The sequence below is a fragment of the Charadrius vociferus genome, unplaced genomic scaffold, assembly GCF_000708025.1.
Source record: "Charadrius vociferus isolate BGI_N301 unplaced genomic scaffold, ASM70802v2 scaffold262, whole genome shotgun sequence".
Taxonomy (NCBI): domain Eukaryota; kingdom Metazoa; phylum Chordata; class Aves; order Charadriiformes; family Charadriidae; genus Charadrius; species Charadrius vociferus.
The window spans coordinates 2,420,959-2,443,599 of NW_009647218.1; the positions used below are offsets into that span (position 1 = coordinate 2,420,959).

A 22,641-nucleotide genomic window follows, 5' to 3' on the forward strand; every position below is an offset into this window, starting at 1 on the left:
AAAGTCATCTTTAATTAAGACGACTTTACAGCTGCACCTGGCTGGTGAAGGAACCCAACAGACAAACACAAGCATCAGCTCACTGCTCGTCCATGATCCATGGTTACACTGTCATACTCTGGTACCGCCTTTGTCTATGGTGCCTGGTATGGGCCAGGGTTTGGGGGGACAGTGGGACCAGGGTGCCTCACCTAAGCCATGGTATGGATGAGACTACTCCAGGTCTGACTCCTTCCAGATCACACGATCACAACTGGTCAGCAGATTCAGCCCCCGGGACTCCTCCGTGCACCCTCCATGAGCCACCCCAGGGCACGCACTGCTTATCCCCAAGAGTGTGTGGGGCAAGGGCTACACTGGATACAGCAACCAGGATGCAACATACGGTCCCTGCTCCATCAGCACAGACAACATTAATTCTCTGTAATTTTTTCATGTCTTCCCAGAAAAAAAACCAAAAAACAATTAACCCCCCCCACCCCCCGCAAACAGTACTAGTTAGAGACTTGTGCATTTACAAGGGCATAGTAGTGTCCTTCCTTCGCCAATAACTGGCTGTGGGTGCCCTGCTCAACCACCCTGCCGTTCTGGATCACTGCAATGATGTCTGCAGTCTGTACAGTCGTCAGGCGGTGAGCAATGACGATGCAGGTTCGACCTTGCCGGGCATTATCGAGAGCTTTCTGGACGATCTGCACACAGATGTCATGAAAATGCTATTAGCACCTGGAAAGCCTTCACTTGTCATACCAACCACATTTGTTTTCTTAGTCTTTGTTATCACCTGAATAGGTCTCCCATAGATATACAAGTCAGTGCCTACATGCGACTATTACTCAACAGGGTATCTCACTGAGGTCGGTGAGACTGTGCAAATGAGCATGAGACACTGAGAAGTGGGTTCTTGGGCATCCAGTTAGGGTCAGAACCCAAATTCAGTATTTACCATCAAATACAGCTTATAGGAAGACAGCTGAAGAGTATCAGCTCCCCATGGCATTTTCTACTTAAAGTTTTGGGGGTTTTACTTGGTGTTTAGTAGAGATCCCAGTGCCATTCAATTCATAGCTTACAGCTGGAAAAGCTACCACAATAGACCTGCCCTGTTGTTTCACAGCTGAGCATCTGCAACATGTTTGCATTGATTTTATTCTACAGAAAGCAACTAGCCATGTATGTATACATATATATTTCACATAATTATTACTCACCTTTTCACTTTCCGTGTCAAGAGCAGATGTAGCTTCATCCAGAAGCAGAATGGCAGGATTACGAACCAGAGCACGGGCAATTGCGATTCTTTGTTTTTGACCTCCAGAAAGTTGTGTTCCTTTCTCACCTACCCGGGTATTATATTTCTGTATGTTAAAAATTAAAGAAGGTGGCCTGTGAATACTCTTAGAGGAGGAAGATTAGAAAAGTAAAGTTTTATGCATGGCTATAAAAATGATTAGGTATTTCCATCTTGAAAGAAAAGAATAGTGCAAGTGGTTTTAATAAAGCTAAAGTTTTATAAACACCTCTTGTATAGACAGTTATATATACAGCCCCACATATTTATAACTGGTCTGAAAATTTACTTCCCCAAAGACTGGAATAGGTCTTGAATGGTACCACTGGTGATATAGCCGTAAGGTGTCCACAGACATCTGCCATGAGCACATGATCATAAGAGCGACTAGAGATTTAATTCTTACTGCCATATACATGAAGAACTTGATTCTGCATTACTTTCGAATAAAGGATCCCAAATGTCATAAGTGGTAATGAAGACGAAATATTTTTCAGCATCACTACATCATTTTCAAGTTACACAGAACTACAATGAAAACAAACTATCAAAGCATTTTTCCTTGTTAGAACCAAATTCTTGGCAGGCATGAAGGTCAAATGCCATGTCATTCACTTTTGATTTGTTGCCATTCATATTTGTTAAGAAACACTCCCTGTGCGTGCCCATCCAATTAGAAACAGAATTATTTTAGAAAAAAAAAATATTGTCTTTCTCAGAGTAACTTGAGAAGTTTTGGCTGTTGAAGGAAAAAATATCAAAAAAATTATGAGGACATTTTTGTACATATAGCATCCTCTTATATTTCCCCCTTTCATAGTCTGCTTTGTCTACCCCTATACTAATTGGAACATTGGTTTTATTTTGTTTTTGAACAAACTAAGAAGGATTTTAAGCTTGAAACATGCTGACAGTTTTAAACATAAAATTCTGTACTTTTTCCTATTAAGGGGAGCAAAACTGTTTATTTTTAATTTGATCTATGTAAATGAGCATTACCTAGATTTCTCAGTATCATTGCAAATATCTAATTTCACTGCGAAGAGATTGCTGTGTCTTACCTCTGGCAGTTTTTCAATGAAGGTATGAATATTTGCTGCTTTAGCTGCTTCTTCAATTTCCTCCTGACTAACCACCCTACTGTTGTCTCCATACCGAATATTTTCAGCAATGCTGCAGTCAAACAAAATGGGCTCCTGTGACACCAGGCCCAGTCTGGACCTCAGCCATTGTAAATGCAAAGATCTGGTATCAAATCCATCTGCTAACTAGAAAACCAACAGAAAAATGATGCCAAGTTGACTCCAGAGCTCATCCACAGAGACACACAGTAAACAGGAAACACGAACTGTAAGAGGAAGCCTTTTACGTGGTGGATTCCCTGATGAGATCAAGTAAGTTTTGCATGCAAAATGGAAAAGAACCGACAGTATAGATGAAATATTTCCTTTCATTCGTTTTTAATTTTGTGTGTGTTTTTGCTCCCGTTTCCCAGCAGACAGAAACACAGAGTGCAGACCACAGCCTGTTCCTGCGGTCCTTCCAGCCCTGCTGACCACAAGCACTGGGAACCTCACGGGAAAGCCTACCTGTAAGAAGCTGAACACAACAATAAATTTTCACAGCTGTAGGCCTTTAACTCAGGCTTAAAACCTCCAAGGAGGTTTCTTTGGACTTTCTATACCCATTAATGGGGATTGCAGCAAAAAGCCCGTTGCAACGTTCTGACGATGATGCAGGAACATCCCTGTGGGATTACATCTGTATTATCTGAAGCACATATCTGTCTCTGATGCATGAATTCATATTAATGAGATGACTTATACACTGACAAGCAAGTGACATCAACGTTATGCCCCTGTGTGACCAGCCTGTGAGCAGCTTTGGGGAGGCAACGCAGTCTGAGACACTCATCCTCCTCCCTGGTGAGATCTGCGCCCTGAGCCAGCACACCATGCCAACACGGGTGCCAGCGCTGGTACCTGTGGCCAATGCACGGGGCAGGCAATGACAGGGGTCTTGAGGTTGTTTACAGCTCCACTGGAGCCACAACCTCAGTAACCCACACCTCTAAAAAAAAAAAAAAAAAAAGGCATCTCACCAGAGATATTTCCAGGATTGTTTAAAGCCTCTGAAACCTTGGAAGATAGAGTATTCTGTAGATTTAATTGTTATTAATAGCCACACAAATCTATTTTTACCACTTGTCCTTCCACAGGGTCATAAAATCTCTCCAGGAGCTGAATGGATGTGCTTTTGCCACAGCCGCTGCTTCCTACTAACGCCAGGGTCTGTCCTTTGTTAACCTTCACATTGAGTCCTTGCAAAACTTGAACTTCTGGCCTTGATGGATATACAAAATGGATGTTTCTGAATTCAATGTTTCCTTCAAAATTGCTCTGAAAAACAACAGAGAGTTCACATGCTTAGGTTAGCTTTAACTATAGTAACACTTGTAAGACTGTTATTAAAATGAGAGAACTGACAAGAAAGCTTAGGAGGGTGTTTTCAAAACTGCTTTTGAAGTTCTTTTAAATTACATATTGGATTGAGTATATCCAATATACATATCATTATTTATGGGATGATCTGCAGATGTAAGTTGCTAGATGCTTCTGAAGAAACAGTTTTCTGCTTCTCTTATCTATTTCTCACTTCACCTTTGGAATGAATATCTTTAGACTAATAAACAACAACATTAATATTTTTCATCTCTGGCACAGGTAATTGAGGCAATTCTACTTTTGATATAATCCATAACATTTGCTGTCCTGATCTCACACTGCAGGTACCACAATCTGAACGAATGCAACACAAGGTCAAGATCAGCTGTTAAGATAGCAGAGCTAAATTCTTTGGTAGGCAGCGTGTAGGACAAGCTGTGTTTTAAACAGCAACGATAGTTGATAATTAGCCATTTTAGCCAGGCTGATTTCTAAGCACAAGTGGAAGAAAAGGGGCACACATTAAGACTATTGCCTCTCCTATTGTTTGGGGCAGGAGACAGCCCTACTTATGTATTAGCCCCACCACCCAGTACAGTGCTCCCACGACAGCTGGTGATCTCATTTAACAGGACCAAAGCTTTGCTTTGCAGAAGTCACATGCATCACTCGTATTCAAGTCCAGCCTATACTAGAAATATTTTCATTTCAATTTCATTTTACCAGGGATCTTCTGCCAAATCTTTCAGCATCTGTGCCAGAGGGTTCTGGTTCAAGAAGGTACTTAAAACGTGCTCATAACTTTAAGGGCTGAAAATCCTGTGTATAAACTTCAAGTTATAGAAACTGATTATGGCTTCCTGAGTAGGGGCTAAAACCATATAAAACCTACATGGGGAGTTCATTTTAAATGTGGATGTACAAATGGAATCCTTCGGGATCATGCAAACTGAAAGCACCTCATGGAGAAATTTAGCAAGTGCTGAGGTCAGTTTCCTTAATGACAATTTTTGTTTAGAGGTGATTTTTGGAGGATTTTTTAAGTGTGTTTTGTTTTTTTAGTTTTTGTTCTTGCTGTTTTTTTTTTCTTTTTTTTTATTCCCCTCTTAACTTTAGACCAAAATAGATTATTCAATAAGTTAGTTTTGACTTCACAAGAGCACATTTTTACTTGTAAGAGTTTCCACAGTTGTAAAAGGGCAGATTTTGGCAAAACTGCTCTGTCCATGAAGGAACTACTCTCTCTTTTCTACAAAAACAGTACAAAAATCCACTTGAATTGTATTTCTCCTGCAAACTCTTACAACGGTAATGCAACTATAAGTGGAACTGCCATTGTCAGTGTTTTCCTGAAGACATTTAAGATGTGGGTCAGTAGAACGAAAAGTAATTTTTTTTTTTTAGCTCATTCAGATCAAAGCTACATTTAAAGGTATACACATGCGACTGAGAATAATATGGCCCATTAAAAATAATGGGGCAGTACCACTGTTTTAAATAATGTCTGTCTTTTGCGACAACCTAAAAAAGAGAAACTATGAATAGTTTCAGACAATAGAGCATTAGTAATTTAGTTTGTTTCAAGGTTTTTCTGCAAAAAACCTTACCAATTTTTCACCTTCTTCACTATAACTGTCAATTAGAGGTTTTCTGTCCAAAAGTTGAAAGATTCTTTGAGCTGACATTCTAGCTTTGCCATAATCTGGTGCCAGGGAAGCAGACTGACCAACATTCATAGCTGCAAATATGACGGAAGAGAAGACTCTAAAAACCAAAAGATAAAGCATCACTCATTTCAGACAGAACAATGCATTTTTTTCCTCATGTGTAAAACAAACCCTCAGAATAAAGTTTTTTAGTATCTTTAGATTGTCACATTTCTGGAGCTCCTCACCCCTCAAAATGTCATCCAGTATTAGGAAGTTCCGCTTATTCCTATAACTACTTTATAGATGAACAGCGGTGTCACATCACTTCTCTATGCAATACCCTCTGCCTGGAAGGGATGTCAAACAAAGACTTCTCCAGTGTAGGTGCACTGAGCGTGGCCACTTACTGCTTCACTGCCCGAATATGCACCTTTCCCCAAAACAACCCTTGTGCCCAAACTGCACTTCCAACTGGACTGAATTCCTGAATCTCTACGTTCCATTACCTCTGTAATTAGATGAAATAATCTGCATGCATTGAAATCACTATCATGTGTATGGTTTGGGTTTTTTTTTTCCTTTTTACATTTTATGGAGTATACTCACATAAATACATTTTCAAAGTTGCTCAGACAATGGGCAATGAGCCATGCTCCAAATCTGAAGACTGCTGCATTAATAAAGTAGTTTGCACACTGAGCTACTCCGTAGGTAAATCCATAGAAAGGGGCTTTTGTCAGAGAATCTCTGGTAAAGGAAGAGACTTTCCGTAAATGACTTGTAAAACAGAAACAGCAGATGCTGGCTGGGGGATGGCCAGATGTCTGGGTTAAAGCTTTCAAGCAATATACTTCACCCCCTGAAAACACAGCAAATCAGTTCAGAAGATGCGCGCATTCGCAAACAACCCCTGCCAGACCCTAAAAGCATCCTGCACCCTGACATGGAACTGCTTAGTCAGAGCAATGAGATCCTTTGTCCTCAGTTAACGCCATCTTGAATCTCTTCCTTTGTTTTTCTGTAGCAGGGCAGGTCAACAGAGCAGTTTAAAAAAAAATAATAAAATTCAATAACTACCACATATGACCCATTTTAATAAGAAAACAAGCAGGCTCCAGCCCTGGCTAAGAGCTGCCTGTGGGTTTCCACCACATCTTCCCATCCGAGCAGTGAGCTCTCATCCCAATTCGGAGCAGGGATGTATTGCTGGATATCCCCGCAGGGATTTAGAGTAAGCCTCTATTTCTCAATCCATCCTTCTGGAGAAGTTTCATTTTGTGTAGCTAATTGAATGCACACTGAATCAGGGTCTGGAAGACTCTCTGCCCTCATGGCTTAGGATGCTTTCTGAGGAAATGGAAATCTTTCTATTCCTAGTTGTAAATCAGAGACCTTTGACAGTCCAGGTGAGCATCCTGCCCATATCTGGAGTATTAACAGTTCACCAGACACCGAATTTTAACACTGTTTTGGCTGAGGACAGATTGTACAGTGCATCGTTTTCAATTCCTTCTTCTATATTAGTTACCTTGAAGGAGGAAAGAAACAAATGAGATTTTGGGCAATTGTTTAAATAAAATGGAGCTAGAAAAATCTGGCATCCCTGATGATTTGAATGCGTTTCAGTGGGATATAGTGGGTCAAACACGGGAAACATATGAAGTTTATTTCAAGGTTTCAAAGTCATCTGAGGGGAATAAATCTGGGTTTTGTTATAAAGGGTGTGGTATGGGAGTTAGCAATCAGTTCCTGAGTTAACTAGTATCAATCCAATATACAGAAACAGAATGAACGTAAGTCCTATACTCTAGGCATACACAAGAAAACAATATACTATAACACATATGGAGAGAATGCAGTTTATAAAGTGTTTGCATCATGAAAAGGCAAATCCTGCAAAGGTATTTTCACCCTGCATTTAAGAATGTACACTAAAACATAGCAAGTGAACAAATTTCAAAACTATGTAAATGGCTATGGATATCCTTCCCAATCTTTTGGGTATTGGGCAGCTTGCAAGATGTATATTTACAATAAATCTGAAAGACTGAAATGTACAAAGAGAGAAATAATAAGGAAAAAATCCCACCTATATGGACCATTCAAACTTGTAACGTATCTTTCATAAAATGCTTCTTCCCTGGTCAGTGAAGCTACAGTTCTTATGTTTTCAACTGATTCTGTTGAAATCTAAATTGGGAGATAAAACAAATAAGAGGTAGTTCCTTACAACTGCAATCCACAACATATCTCCTAAACACTCGATCTCTTCTCTAACATTTATTATTTTAGATCAGAAAGTGATCTAAAATTGTTGCCTAAGAGAGGAGATTGAGGTCTATTACCAGGTGAAGGAAAGCCCAGAGCAATGAGATTATTCACCCCACGGTCACAAGACAAGGTGGGGCTGAAGCCATCAAAAAGTTTGAGCTCAGAAGCTTGGGCCAGCACGCAGGAAGCCTCAGCAGCCCCTGCCCTAACCTGTGGGTTGTGACCCCGATGATTTAAAACCTATTTCATAAATCAGGAATGAACCCCAGTCATCTGGACATGGCTTGCACTTTCGCACGGACTACTTCTGTCTCCTAGAAGAGTGCCATCAGGTGAACGAAGGCAGTATCCCTAAACCCTTGAGCACATTAATGGTTTGCATTTTACGATGGAATAAGAAGGTAGCAATGTCAGCGCTCGGTGTCTCAGCCCTGCGACGCTTCTGGCCACCGCACGGAGAGGCACAGAGCTCCACTGCTGGCCCTGGGCATAAGGCACAGCAGTGCCGGGGCTGCTGCTGTTACAGCTGTCCCTGCCCAGAAATACACCATGCAGGCTTTCAAATGCATTTTTATAGCCTAATTTACAGATGTTTTGTGTTATCTATGTTTTGCTTTTCTCAGGGATATATAAACATCCACTTTGTCTCCCACCCTGTCCCGTCCCCTCCTCTTCCCCCCTTCATTTATCTTGGATAATTGCATCAGCCTTAATACAGCTACAGTGTTGTCCTTAAAAGTGATCTCACACCATAACCCTGTAGTTAAAACTGGAGAACTTACTCTTCCAGCCTCTTCCAAAGCTTTTTGATCTTTTGCGGCATGACCAGACACAGAGCTAACACTTGCAGCGTTTGCAGCAATAACAAAAGGAATGCAGGCCAGGATAAGCAAAGTTAACTGCCAGCCGTATACAAAAGCAATAACGATGGCAGTCAGAAGGGTAAAGACAGTCATAGTCATCAGTCCAAGTCGGCTTCCAGTTGCCTAAGAAAACCCCAGAAACCCCCAAAGATCCATCATTAGATTTTATTTTTGTTACTTATATCACCACTTGAAATTGCTACACAGGCAAGGCGAACTCTTCAGCTGGAAAGCCAAACCCTGCGCGGTGCCGTGCCGGGACGTTATGCACTTATGCAACTGTTCCTAGATGTTCCTCTTACCTGCCAGCACTCAGGCCTTCAAGCGAGCTTAAAGGAATCTCAACAGTTGGTCATGACAGTTGTTTAGTGAAATATCTGGGACTTCCTGCACTACCTGTGGCACAGAAGACTGCAGCCGCTGCCACAGTATGGCAGGTTGGCTGTTGGGTGGCCAGCATTAGGCAAGAGGGGCTTCTTTCTAACAACAGTCATCCATTGACCCGTCCTGCTAATGATGATGGAAACTACTCATCCTCAGGTTCTCACACTGCTGCACCTGGAGTTGTGTTCTCAGAAAAAAAAACTCTGGATATGGCCACCCTGTAGAAACGCTTTATCTCAGCGGGGATAATGATTGGGAAAGATGAACTCATACTGAAGAACCCCTGTCTCCTCCCAGGCTGTGTAACCTTTTCATCAAGAACTTTCAAAATGAGAGATGGTTAGCATCCAGCATCCGGGTGGGCTCTGATCTACAGAAAAAAGGTCTGAAAACAGCCCTGTGGAAATATTTCATCTTCCAAAATTTGGCTTGATGGAAAAAACAAAAATCCTTGGGTGGGAAGCAAAAATTCTCTCTTTTGCCAAAGACTTTCCTGCCCTGAAAAGACTTTTCTTGTTCAATAAAATTTAAAAAAGAGTAATAATTAAACCAATGCCAAGGTGAATTGTTGCCATATGTTCTAGGGGCTGCACATAAAGATGAATTTGGAAACTTCAGCCAGCGCAGCATGAAGCACGGTACTTACTTACTGACACTCTGTAGCGCTCCAGAGAACACAATAGCTTTGGAGAGCAATTCATGCCTTTAGCTGGCTTTTGTAGTTAGGGGACCCTGTGCACCTCTCCTTTCTACTGCCCTGACAGGGAGATCTAGTTCAATGCCACTGAAACAAACTGGATCTTTAAAAGATGAAAATGACCGAGTTTTGTCAAAGGCTATTTTCTCACTGCTAGCCCATAAGAAAGGACAGGAGAGAGAAATAAAAGTCTACTGAGACTGAAAAATGTAGGGATTAAAGAATTTTTGATATACAAATTTGAAGGAAACAAACACATCTTAAAACAAACCAGTAAACTTTTCCCCCACAAGTCCTGCAGTGATTTTTTTCTTTCTCCCCCTCCTTTCTCCCAGGAAGAAGGGAAGAAATGGAGATACATTTGGCAGACCGTCACGGACTGCTGATGAGGTGAGCAGTAGGAGGAATTGTGCACAAATTGCCATATTCTCCTGACAGTGTCCAGTAGCCACCTCTCCCATACCACCACCTCGAGTCATTCCCTCCCTTGGCCCTCTCCCTCCCTGGTGTTCTTTATTAATGCTGGGCCATTTCTTGCTGTTTGGTCTGCTTGTGTGTGAAGCGCATTTGATGGGAATGGGAAGAAGAATTCTCTTCACTAAGGTCTGTAAGGGTTTGTATCATCTGCAGATACAACTTCTTCATGGTACTCAGGGGACACCCATCATAGGGTATAAAAACCTGGGGTCCACCGATTCTGGTCCCCAGCACATATGCAGATTTCACTCTGCACAGTGAAGTGGCCTAAAGTTATTATATATTTAGCTTAAAGACTTGCTGGATTTTTGATAGTTCTCATAAATTACCAGCTGGGAAGCCATTTCCAAGGTGTCAACAGCATGCTATGTAAATGCATCTGCCAGTTTGTGGGTTAGATTTAATACCTGCTGTCCTGAAATAATACCTCAGTGTCCCTCACCAATTTCAATTAATATTTATAAGGAAAAAAAATATCTAAAAAGCACATAAAAAAGAATCTGCATACCCCTTTGACTTGGGAAGCATCTGTAGCAAGCCGAGTTAGCAGAACACCAACAGCATTTTTCTGATCATCGTACCATCCAATCTCCTGCAAGAAAAGACACTAATTTCTGTTCCAAATAATTACATATTCTGACCATATTGCAGATTTATCAGGGTTACTAATAAAAAGAACAAACATTTCCAGCTCAGGTAGCATATGGGGAAATGGAAGTACAAGTCATGATGGCTAACTGCAATATTCTTCCTCTGTAGTTAGCGTCTCCCAAGTAAACTAAAAGAAAAACCTTAAAAAGTATTATGCTGTTGTGAACATCTAATTGTTCACAATCAAAGTGAGCTGTGGTGTTCTTCTGAGCACGCCTATTTAGAAACTTTTATTATAAACTCCTTTTACTCATTTCTTCCTTGGGCCCGAAGACTTTAACTATTCTTTACTTACAAGTTACCTATTCCATTAACAATAGAAGAGCAATTGCTTATCTATATTTGTACATACAGAAAGGAAATTAGGCCCTTTTACATCCAAAGGCTACGGCAGGTTTGTTTTGTTTTGTTTTTTGTTTTTTGTTTTTAATCACTACTTTTCCCTCTCCTAGTTCCTTTCAGATGTTTCTATGAACACACAGGTTCTTGTCCTCATCGGACGTGGCGGTGCCGCGTTATGCATTCTCAAAACTCCCGTGCAAGTAACGCGAAGTCGCACAAATTAACAAAAATGGTTTAATATAAGTAACTTTATTCTTCTCATGGGTAATTCTTGATGCAATAGGGCAATTTTGCAGTAAAAAAAAATATCAGACTGTCTATTTGCTATGGATTCCAGTATCTAGATTTAAATCTACAGGTATTTAAAGCGATTAGACTTAAATCTGTATATTACATACTTGCATCATGACCACCCAAGCAGGAGGAGATTAAACTTTTTAGGTCATCCTAGCACCCACAGACAGCTGCAAAGTGTGTGCGTATTATAACATGTCAGAAATATGCACATTTGCAATGACACCCCTTCAAAATTACACTATCTGCAGGAGCAGCACTAAGCCAAATTGCACATGGATTAGGAGATTTTCAGAAAAGTTGTACTTTTTCCTAAACTAGTGGTAGAAAAGACATATTTTGTTTTCTTTTCTCCAGACCACACAATTAAAACCCAATGTGTACCTTGTAACAGTCTGCAAAAGCCATCTGGCTCTCATGATACCCTAGATGCATAATTCATACCTGCTGAAGTAATGCTCTGAAGGACAAAGAGCGCAGTCTCATTGTTAGTATTTCCCCAGACTTCCCAAACATGAATCCCTGGGGGAGGAAAGAGAGTCACATTCTCAACTGATGCTTTAACTCTGTTTACAAAGCTGCACAACAAAAGCAATGACACCAAAAAGTCTCCTACAACCCCGAGTGCATACATAAGTCTTGGGAAAAGTGCCATTCTCATTCCTGGAACCGGAATCTCTATTTTCCCCTGGAAAAGAAGCAACATGGCAAAGAAGGCAGAAGCTTCGTTCGAATGCTTTATTCCTATGCCTCAGCAGCACTAGAAGATAAACCAGCCTATCTAGTCATTGGCCTCCCTAATCTGACTGCCACCAGAGACATTCACTCACAGCAGTCACATCAATGGATTTCATGAGATGGACAATGTGCAGCAACTGTTTCCCGCCAGCTTTGGAGCAATCAGAAGAGGACAGCAAATGATGGAGTTTGCTTGATGGTAGGAAAAACATCATCTGCTGCAGAGTGAGTCTATTTTATGCTTACTTTGGCAAGAGCCTATAGACTGTCAATGAGAAATGTCAGTCTCAACTTTGACTTTTAAGGCCAGAGCCTCAAATTCGATTTCAACCATGCTGAACCTGCATTGCCTTCAGTGGCGTATTTAAACCAGCAGCAAATATGGACATATGTCTTTAAGCAAATGCATCCATAAACCCAACATATCTCAGGAAGAACACTGGCACCTCTATGTGTTTTTGTAAGCTCTGACTGGTGTTTTGCTTCCCGGACTGCATTGATACAAGTTACACCTGCAGCCTGCCGGAGAGTTAAGAACTTCTAACATTTCAGTGTAGTGACACTTACTTGGATTATATATGCTGCTAAGGTAATCACTCCAAGCAAAAGAAACATTAAAGAAAGCACCAAAGTGTTTTTATTCCTCTTTTCTGGATCTGTTTCTTGAAAAGCCTATGCAAGAAAAAACACAAAAATGAGTACGTAGACAATAAGTGCCAGTAAATACATGAAATCCAGGATGCTTGCGAAGAGAAATTGAAGTAGACAAACTTCTTGAGATGAAAGCTGGTACAGTAAATACATAAACCAGCTTTCATCTCAAGAAGTTTGTCTACTTCAATTTCTCTTCGCAAGCATCCTGGATTCTGAAATAAGTCTGCAGTCAACTTTTTGCTGAGGGCCAGAAGACAGTCCAGCTTTCCATTTAACCTGCATCTTGCTAGTTTGTTCCCCCAGCTCCAACTCTTTTTCCTCCTTCCCTCTGGGCAGTTCCACTGGGCTCTGCCTCTAGAGGGTCACTTCACCAACATTTATCCATTTTTTTATTGGATCCATTTATACAAGTAAATCCCACCTAGAGTCTTACATGGGGAGAACTGTCTGAGAATGGGGGGGGCTCATGACTGCAATGTCCATTTGCAAACAAATCAAAAAAACCTAGAGAAACCTTACCCCAATGATTTTTCCAAATATAACAGCAAATGCAGGATGGACCCCACCTGAGACAGCAGCAGCAATCACTCCCAGCAGTACATACAGCCATTCAGGTTTGTTCAGAGCCAAGATTCTTGAGTAAGGCACAGCAGGGAGATTTTCTTCCTACAGGAAAGGGAAAGCTGCAAGTTTTCCTTGGAAAGTTGCAGAACATGAAATTCCCCAGACAGTGGGTGTTCATTAGGCTTTGAGTAGTGAACTGTCTTGGTAAACTACTGAAAGCCCTCTCTGTGCACTCAGAGTGAGAAAACACGCTGGATATCTGCAGCTTTGCTGTTTCATATCCTAGAACTTCAACCGCACTGTAAAAGTTTGGAGGCAGAAAACTTAACAAAAGGCAAAGTCATGAGGGGAGAAGGGCCAGGACAGTTCATTGAGAGTCAGATAGGACTGGTCACCATGGATGCCAACTAACACTTGAATCTTTATTGAGAACTAAAAGTCTCACTGTTCAAAGCACAGAAAAGAACCCTCCGGTTCAGCTAAATATGAGTGGGCTGGCAGTGATACAACTGGGTAGAGAGGTCATCTTTTGCAAACTATAGCCTATGCATCATTACCAAGAGCATGAAATAGGCATGTGTAACAGCCAGTGAGCCTGCGCCTCCTTTGAAAGTACAAGAAATGCCCTGTTCTGCTTTACTAATTTATTCGAGTGCCTATGCCTCCACGGGGGGAGTTCTGGAAAAGCAAAAAAAATAAAACATTGGAAATGAGACAATATATTAGGCAGGATTAAGAGTAAATTGCTTTTGCTTCCTGGTTATTTTATCCCATGTTTCGGGTGCAGAATGAGGGTGGCTAAGCCTCAACCATAAAAGTGGGCTGAGCTTTCTGAAATAACTGCAACTGCTGAATGCTTTATTTCTTAATTTTTTGTGACTGTGATGAATACTGAAGTCTTGAGCATGAACACCCACCACTTCCTCTGAGGTCTTAGGTAGTATTAATACACAGACAAAAAGTATCTTTTGAAGTTGCGTAACTTTTTTGTGATAATAGCAATGGATCCAGCTCCTTCATACTACTTGAAATATGTATTAGCTGGAACCTATATTTTAGTGAGAAGGAGTGCCAATAGATACAAGTTACACTAAAGCTTCCATAAGATGAGGTCCTAACTTCCATAGATTTATAAAGATCTATGGTTTTACTTCATAATTTGCATTATATTTCTTCACTTCTTGAAGTCCTGAAGTCAGCTAAAAAAAACAAACCAAATCCAAACAATGCCAAAAAACTCTTCCAATATATTTCATGCAAAAAAATGCTGTAGTTCAAGCAGCACAAAATAGGAAAAAACAAAATCAAGTTTCTGTTGAGCTGCATATCCGAAGTCTGATCCAGAGCCCACTAGAAATCTGCTCTTATTGATTGCCATGAGCAAGTTTTACTCGACTTTGACAAAGTTCTGTTTCTAAAACCTGAACTTCCTATATGACTTTTGTCTCTACATGATATTTGTCAACTGAAGTGTTTTATCTGAATAAAAACCTCCAGAACTGGATGTTTTAAAGCCTATACTGAGACAGGGAGAGAGAATATAATGGTTCTTTTATTTAGAATACACTTTAAAATGTTAGGGTTTCAATATATTGTTTTTGTTTGATATATGATATTCCGAAGTGCCTTAAAACTTTGTACGCACACCCCAGGGATTACATTATCCACCAGTATTTGCAACAGTAAGTACCAGGAAGTAAAGAATCCTGCAAATGAAATCTCACAACTCGTTTTAATTAGAATTAAAACAAAGTAACACTGAAATAATACACTTAATTTTATGAAGCATGACAAATCAGCAGCAAAAGTTTTTTCCAGCTGCACACTAAGTCAATAGTGTTAAGAAGAAGTTTTTTGGTAAGACATATATAATTGTCCCTATATTACTAGGACAAATACTCAGCCTGGTGAATACTGACTGTAATAGCACCAGAGTAAAGTTTGCATGGCAGCCAGCTATGTGAAAGCAATTAAAATTATGTACTTTGTGTTTATGCTTATAATGCTTTCACTAAAATTCTAAACTAAAGTTTTAATACCAACCTCCAGCTCTTTTTTTTTCTTTTTCCCTGAAGACTTTTTCTTAGAAGAGCTCCTCTTGCTCTTATATCTGCTGGATCTTCGTCGAATGCTGCCTCTCCCAGAGATCACTGATTCTTCAAAATGATCTTGAGGAGTCATCTCCTCCACAAGATTGTTCCTGCCATTTTCCTCATACTCCTCAGGCCCTGTGTCTTCACTTTCTTCTGATGTCCCATCAGCTTGAACATTATTGCTACAACCCTAGTGAGAATTCAGGACATCATACAATCACAAGGCGTTTTGAGCAGGAAGAAGCAAGAGTAAAATTTTTTTTCTTGTATTACCGTTTCAATCATACAATCACTGTTGCCTATAGGCCGCTTATTTCAGTCTGTAATGGCACAGCAGTAGACTATTTGGTCCCAATTCCCTCTCTTTTTCTTTAAGCAGTCTATGGAATCCACCTGGAATCTAACAGTTCTGTGGTTATGCCATAATTATGCAGCCTGTGCCTTCAACTCAGTTATGTTCCTGACATATTGGATTGTGTACATGTGAAACACTTTTATGGGTAAAACCCCCAAGAATTCCAAGCCTGTGTCCCTGCCCAGACTAGAGCGACTGAGCAGCTGCCAGCTGGACAACACGCAGGAACTACAGAGAGAAAATGGCTCCATGCACCAGCATTTCACAAATTTGTGAAACGGAGAAAGGAAAGAAATAAATTTGCTTTTACCTGCTGCATGACAAGAGAATAGTAGACTCCCTTCTGCAACATGAGTTCACTGTGTGTTCCCTGTTCAACCACGACGCCTTTCTCAAATCCAGCAATAGTGTCAGCAGTCCTGATGGTAGACAGTCTGTGAGCAATCACAATGGTGGTGCGTCCAGTCCGAGCCTTACGGAAAAACAACAAATGCAGTTTACATTAAAATGGGCAAGAAACCAGTACAGAAATAAAACAAAGTTATTTTAGGCATTTGTAACAGAAAATAAATCCAAACTTTAAAAAGAATTCTTTCTTCTAAAAGTAAAGTTTTTTTTTTTCCCCTGGTTTCACATCTCTTTTTTACCACTCTAAGGATACTTTCACTTGCCTAATTTAGGCAGAGTATACTACATTAATCTTATTAGACAGGCAACGCAGGTATTAAAGGCTATAATTAAGGTTGCTTGACATTTTACCAAACTTGAACTATTTGAGCTAAAGCTGGCCAGAAAATGTTTCCATGTGTATCCATGCATGGGAGGGAAACACAGAGAGCATAGTTAGATCTCTCTCAAAGTAAAGCTAGGATAGCTAGTATGTAAAGAAAGGATATTTTCTTTTTATACTGTCCCTGCATATTTTTGGAAATACAACATTAGCATGACTTCTGACAAGACTTCACAGGAAAGCGTCGAGGAATAGAGCACATCTGGGGTCAGAAATGGGTTTTAGCCACTCCCTGAAGCGCTCTCTGAGTCTTTTGCAATAAGCTACAACTCAAATTGTCAATGAATACATTCTTTGCAGGGGCCTGCTGGGATTTGGCAGCGAGAGCCGCCGAAGCCTCAGTCTGCAGGTTACATGCTGCATCCCTCTCCAGCTCCCACACACAGACCAGTGGCGCGCACCGTCCTCGTGCAGCAAACGAGCACGCGCCAGCTTGCGGCTGCTGGAGAGAGCGGCTTGCCTCCTCGCTGACGCCTGGAGCAGATGGTAGCTTAGGGGTAGGAGGAGAAATCCAAGGGTACCTCACACAGCAAATATGTTCTGCCATCAAGGAACCTGCTGGAAGCTACTTGCTAGAGAAGTTGTACATCATATGGGCACAGGAACAGGGGTGTGGAGAAGATGAGGACAGTTTCAGTAGGTGAATGCTTCCATGGAGATTTGAATTCTTCCCCTTCGCTTGCCATCAAGTTCTCACAGACCAGAGTCACTCAAAGCATGTCACAGGTGGTCTGTCTCGGTGCCATTTTCATGCCTGTGCCCTGATGCGCAGAGGTGCAGGGCCTTCACCACTGCAGCTGGGAGCTGAGATTGGAACAAGCCAAATGCTCTAAAAGATGCAAAGTTATCTGAAAAACAGCAGACTACAAGCATCTGCATATCACTGCTCAGAAATGGGGTGCAGTTGTGAGGTTAATATCTCTGCTCCTCAGCTGCGAAAATAACAAGTGATACTAGCACCACTTTTTCAGGGTTATTGAGAAGAAATTTGTAACTCTCATTTGGGGACTACATTGATGGACATCAAAAAGCTGTGAAAAGATGAATAAATTATGATTCAAGACTCAAATTTTGGTGTGTTCTGGGAACATGCTGAAGGATGAGGAAGAGTATATAGAACAGTCCCCTTAATTGAGCAATCTCCCTCTTTTTATGTACTAAATGACGCAATAAGCTTCTGGAAAAGGTTAGTATTTGATCATGGAATTAAAGAACATGCAGAAGAAGGCTAAATTATGGCTGAAGTGGCAATCTTTCAGTGCTTAACTTTGCAGCAATAATATCATTTATACACAAATTAGATTAAACGAATATTATTTTTGCATCCACATGCTACCTCAATACTAATAATATCAGTACAGTCATGTGAATATAACCGACAGCTACATTTTGCCTCAGATTTAAACTGACTGGCGATGAAGGTGGTAAATTCTGTTATTTCCCCAGAGCCATACTTGTAACTCATATCTCTCTGTGCATAACTACGGAAATGAAAGGCAGGATTTTTCACTTAGCTTTTAAAAAGACATTAAAATAAATATTAGATAAATGAAAAAACATTCCAGCCCAACCATGAATTTCTTTTTTAATCAAAGCCTCCAGGCTCCACTACGTCCTGGTGGAAACTGCTGACAAAGGAAGGCTGCGAGGAAGGGACCGTAAGCTGGTGGGACAGAAGCATGGGTACGAGCTCTGACAGCTCTGCTCCCCAGCAGCGCCCACTCTAGAGCTGTGGGGCTGATAAAAAACACGAAAGGGGCACAGACTCAGTATTTGTAACTGGCACTGCTTTTGTTCTGTGATTTGCATTCAGTCGCTGTAAAGAAAGAAAATGGCTAAATCCCAAGAGCTTTCTGAAAATCTTGAAGCAACTGTTCAATGAAGAACAAATACTAGGAATATTATGCTGTATTTTTCTACTAAACTACCTGAAAAAGGCCATTCACTCCTCATATCTTGCCTTGGTAAGATGCCACCCATATTTCACCAGCAAATGAACAATTATGATTTGAGGAAGAGGGTGCAGGAGACCCAAACTACAGTTACATATGAGTGTAAGTGTCTTGGTAATTGGTAATAACACGAAAACAACCAAAGAGATGAAGTAAGATTTTGATCATTTAAACTCCTTGTTAAATCACTGATATTGAAACATCCATCCAAATTTTATTTTCCGGTGTTCTTTATTCCAGTGGAAACCTGCACTGAAAATTGTATGTTAATTTTTCTTACATGCTGGTGCATCTTTTAATGGTGACTGTTAGCTTCAATAACATCACTCCTACCTTATCAAGAGCTGCTTGCACTATGGATTCGCTCTGAGTATCTAATGCAGATGTAGCTTCATCCAGAAGAAGAATCTTGGGATTTCTTGCCAGGGCACGGGCAATAGCTATTCGCTGCTTCTGTCCCCCACTCAGCTGAGCCCCTCTTTCCCCTACCATGGTGTTAAATTTCTAAGAAAAGAGAAAACAAAACCAAAGTTGTGGAACATCTCAAATGAAATCCTCGCTTCTCTATGCAATCGTAAGTACTCAGCTTCCAGACAAAAGGCAGATTTTTCTGGCTGAATTGAGCATGGGCAGAGCAAATATGCAACTACATCCATCCATCTTGTCCTTAGCCAAGCCCTCCTATCCCCATTACATACTTTACATGCCTAAATTTGAACTTCTCGTTCTTTGAAATCTTGACCTTTACTGCTTGCTCAGAGAGTGCTCCAAACGCTGGGTTCTCTCAAGACAAGCCTGTAAAAGACATGTCTGTATTTACTGATGACTACCTAGCTTTCCAACAGGGTTGGGATCATAGGGACCCACCAGGACCTCTAATGTTGCCTCCTCTGAACCAGAGACACCCTCATCGGAGCCATGGCTTGGTTCTTACTGGCTGTGTCCTTCACTCCAAAGTGGCAAGCCTTGAAGTCTACTGTAGTCTTTTATTATATAGCTGTTTAAGAGCAAATATGATCAAATAACTCTTCCTGAGAAGAAGAAACCTTGGAAAATACTGACGTGCTAGAAATGGCACATGCTTGAGAGATGGGGGTCAAGCTCTGTGCAGTAGTAGAAGAATTTGAAATCAAATTCCAGGTGGGCACTTTGTCCACATCTTTTTAACTGCAGAACCAAATGGAAGGATATATCATCATCCATTCCTAAGGATGTGTTTTGAATGACTTATCTCACTTCCCACCCCCACCCTGAAAGGAGTAAGACACCTACTGCTAGGAGAGGGCTCAAAGCTGTGAACCTAAGGCAGATGGAAACCTCAAGCTCTCAGCTGCTAAAAATTGCTTTGGTTCAGGGCATACTTATTTACTTCCACCCTCCATTTCCTACTGAATGCGCAGACAGCTCCTGAAAAAGGATTTTGGATTTCTGGATCTTCTCTTTAAAAGCCCAACTCTTCCCATGCCTCATGAGATGGGTAGGGATGGTAATACAGCTGTGAAGCTTCCTTTCTCCTGAGTTAAGGCATTGACATTTTTTCCAGACTTAGGCAAAAATCCTTTGAGGGCAACCAAACAAAGGCACAATATCTAGTCCAGAAAGCCCCTGGACTGAAAGCTGCTGGAGGCTATAAGAGTATTTTGGGAACTTATACTACAACTTGAATTCCCGTGCTCTCTCTCTCAGAAACAGGGCACCAGCCTAAATGGACCTTTCGTTCTTCCACTCAAAAGAAGTTCATGAACTCACATCAGGCAGTCTAGATATGAAGTCGAAAGCATTGGCTTCCTTGGCTGCTTGCTCGATTTCAGCATCAGAAATATCTTCTCGGCCATAGCGAATGTTCTCAGCTATTGTCGTTGCAAACAAAACAGGCTCCTGGCTCACAATACCAATATTTTCTCGTAGCCACTTTACATTAAGCGTCCGAATATCCCTACCATCTAAGGTAATCTGAGAGGAGAAATGTATATCAAAACTGAGGAAATGCATTCTGTTAGTAATAGATCAATTAATTACTATTACTTGACTTAAGTAGCAGCTACAAGGACAAAAACAAACAAACAAATTGTTGTCTTTAGTAGAAAACTATGTTGGGGGAGAAGTTACAACTGTAGTTTTTCCACCCACTGCATAAGCTAGGAAATGGTGAGAAGCAGCATAAACAGAGAAGACATCAGGAGTTTTTTTTTTTATCGGTTCCCCCCTCTCCTTCAATAACCACACATACTTTTTACCCTGTTCTCATGCCCCTGTGCCAGTTTGCTGCCCTTGCAGTTGTGGCTACTCAACTGCATCTATGGCTGCGCTTTACACCCGATCAAAACAATAATCCAGAATGACTAAAAAGGAAGGGAAAGTTATTTTTAACCTAGATAATTTGCAGTGTGGTCCTATGAACACTGACATTAGCACAGGAGAGGAACAGCAAACTGAAGCATGGGGGCAGGGATGAACAGCCACAGAAAGAAGTTGTTTAAGAAACAACTCTGTTGATGATAGATAGCCACCTTGATCCATTATGTAGTAATAGTTGTGTTTAATATTCAAAATGCTTATCTAGTTCCAACTAGTAGTAACAACTACTAAGTAGCAATCTTCAAATATTAAGTATAAAACCAATATTTTCCGTAAAAATATATTGTTTATTTTCCTCCTGTTTTCCTTGGGAAATTTCTTGTGAGAAGTATTTACCATTTACTGACTGGATCAAGTGTTTAGTAGTAGAGCAGATATACAATGTGTAACAATGGAAACTTTTGTTGTGGGTTAGCAGATAGAGAAAAATAAACCAAGAAAACAACCATTTAAAATAAGAAAACCCTCTCCAGGTTTTAATTTACATTCAATGATAAGGAAGCAAAATACAGCAGAGCACTGTTTGTTTGAAAAAGTTTACAAAACTTTAAAAGCCAATTGTTAACGAAAATAATTTTAAATTCAGATCTTGCATCTATTCGAAGATTTGTGGTATTTACTACTTCTGGCATAGTGCTGCAAGAAGGAGAACAACGAAGTCAAGCCAACAGGAGAAGGTAGTTCATTTGAAATGTAAATTGTGGAAATACTGAACTATGCAGAGGTATGCTCAAATTCAATAAAAAAAAATAAAATCAAGGTTCAGTCAGTATGGGAAACTTGTGCTTATCCTAATAGCTCTCAGTTTTTACAGTTCACTTGCAGGCACTCACTTCTCCCTGGACAGGATCATAGAATCTCTGCAGCAATTGAACAGTAGTGCTTTTTCCACAGCCACTGGCACCAACTAAAGCAATGGTCTTCCCAGTTTGAACTTTCAAATTTAGACCTTTGAGAATCTGGGGGAAACAAAAAAAAAAAAAAGAAAATCTTAGTTTGACAAGTCTGATTAGAGAACAGTCTGTTAAGGTAACTGTAGCAATAATCAAGGCAGTAGTAAGGGGTGCACTCTGAAGGCATGGCAATATTAGTAAGTTAATTGTACCTGGGACCATTCTGGGGCACTGATACGAAAGAGCCTGCATCTATGCTTGTCAAGGGTATTAGCCTTCAAAACAGGATGGCTACATGCAACCTGCCTTTTGGGAATGGTCCCTGGATCCTTCTGGCTACCAAACCAAGCTTGGGAATTATTTGAGAAGATTGATAACTGGAACAGGCCAAGTTCATGCCAAGAAACATTTTAAGAGTTCCCTTGCATAGACCATTGCATTCCAGTGCCTGGGAAAATTCCCCAGCACACTCAGATCAACTAATATAGACACAGCCACAGTGCTCTAAACTTGATAGCTCATTTTCTCCAATTTGTGTGATCTGGTAGCAGGCTTGGCATCTTATGTTCTCCTGCTGTCCTCTGTTTTCCAATGCTCAGACAATGGCATAACATTTAGTTATGAAATCTCACAGAAAAACACTTCTAAGGTGCTAGATATTATTGCTGAGAAAAAAGCCTGCTTGCTTCTATTTTTAGAATGTAAGTGGCTGCTTTGACAAGGTAATGCTGGAAAGCCCTTAATAAATCCCAATCCTCATTGTTAACAGCCTCAGCAACCTGGGGAGTAGTTACAGATTAATGGTATCTTTGTTGCCATTTTCACATTTAGGAACATTTTACCTCAAAAGATGTCCATGTCATATACAAGTAATGCTGTGT

At 40.6% G+C, this 22,641-nt stretch overlaps 1 protein-coding gene across 1 annotated transcript in view; it reads right to left on the bottom strand.

Annotated features, from left to right (window-relative positions):
• Positions 1-488: 488 nt before the first annotated feature.
• Positions 489-22,641, bottom strand: part of LOC104281538 (multidrug resistance protein 1-like) — a 33,217-nt gene continuing 11,064 nt past the window's right edge. The window contains exons 11-27 of the mRNA XM_009879553.1: positions 21,701-21,826; positions 20,259-20,462; positions 18,843-19,013; positions 16,078-16,239; positions 15,363-15,602; positions 13,275-13,421; positions 12,669-12,773; positions 11,808-11,885; positions 10,585-10,668; positions 8,438-8,641; positions 7,474-7,574; positions 5,991-6,131; positions 5,343-5,499; positions 3,493-3,690; positions 2,353-2,559; positions 1,212-1,358; positions 489-692 (exon numbers count right to left, since the gene is read on the bottom strand). Of these exons, the coding sequence (XP_009877855.1) occupies positions 495-692; positions 1,212-1,358; positions 2,353-2,559; positions 3,493-3,690; positions 5,343-5,499; positions 5,991-6,131; positions 7,474-7,574; positions 8,438-8,641; positions 10,585-10,668; positions 11,808-11,885; positions 12,669-12,773; positions 13,275-13,421; positions 15,363-15,602; positions 16,078-16,239; positions 18,843-19,013; positions 20,259-20,462; positions 21,701-21,826 (2,670 nt within the window). The 3' untranslated portion in view covers positions 489-494. The remainder of the gene's footprint in view (positions 693-1,211; positions 1,359-2,352; positions 2,560-3,492; positions 3,691-5,342; positions 5,500-5,990; positions 6,132-7,473; positions 7,575-8,437; positions 8,642-10,584; positions 10,669-11,807; positions 11,886-12,668; positions 12,774-13,274; positions 13,422-15,362; positions 15,603-16,077; positions 16,240-18,842; positions 19,014-20,258; positions 20,463-21,700; positions 21,827-22,641) is intronic.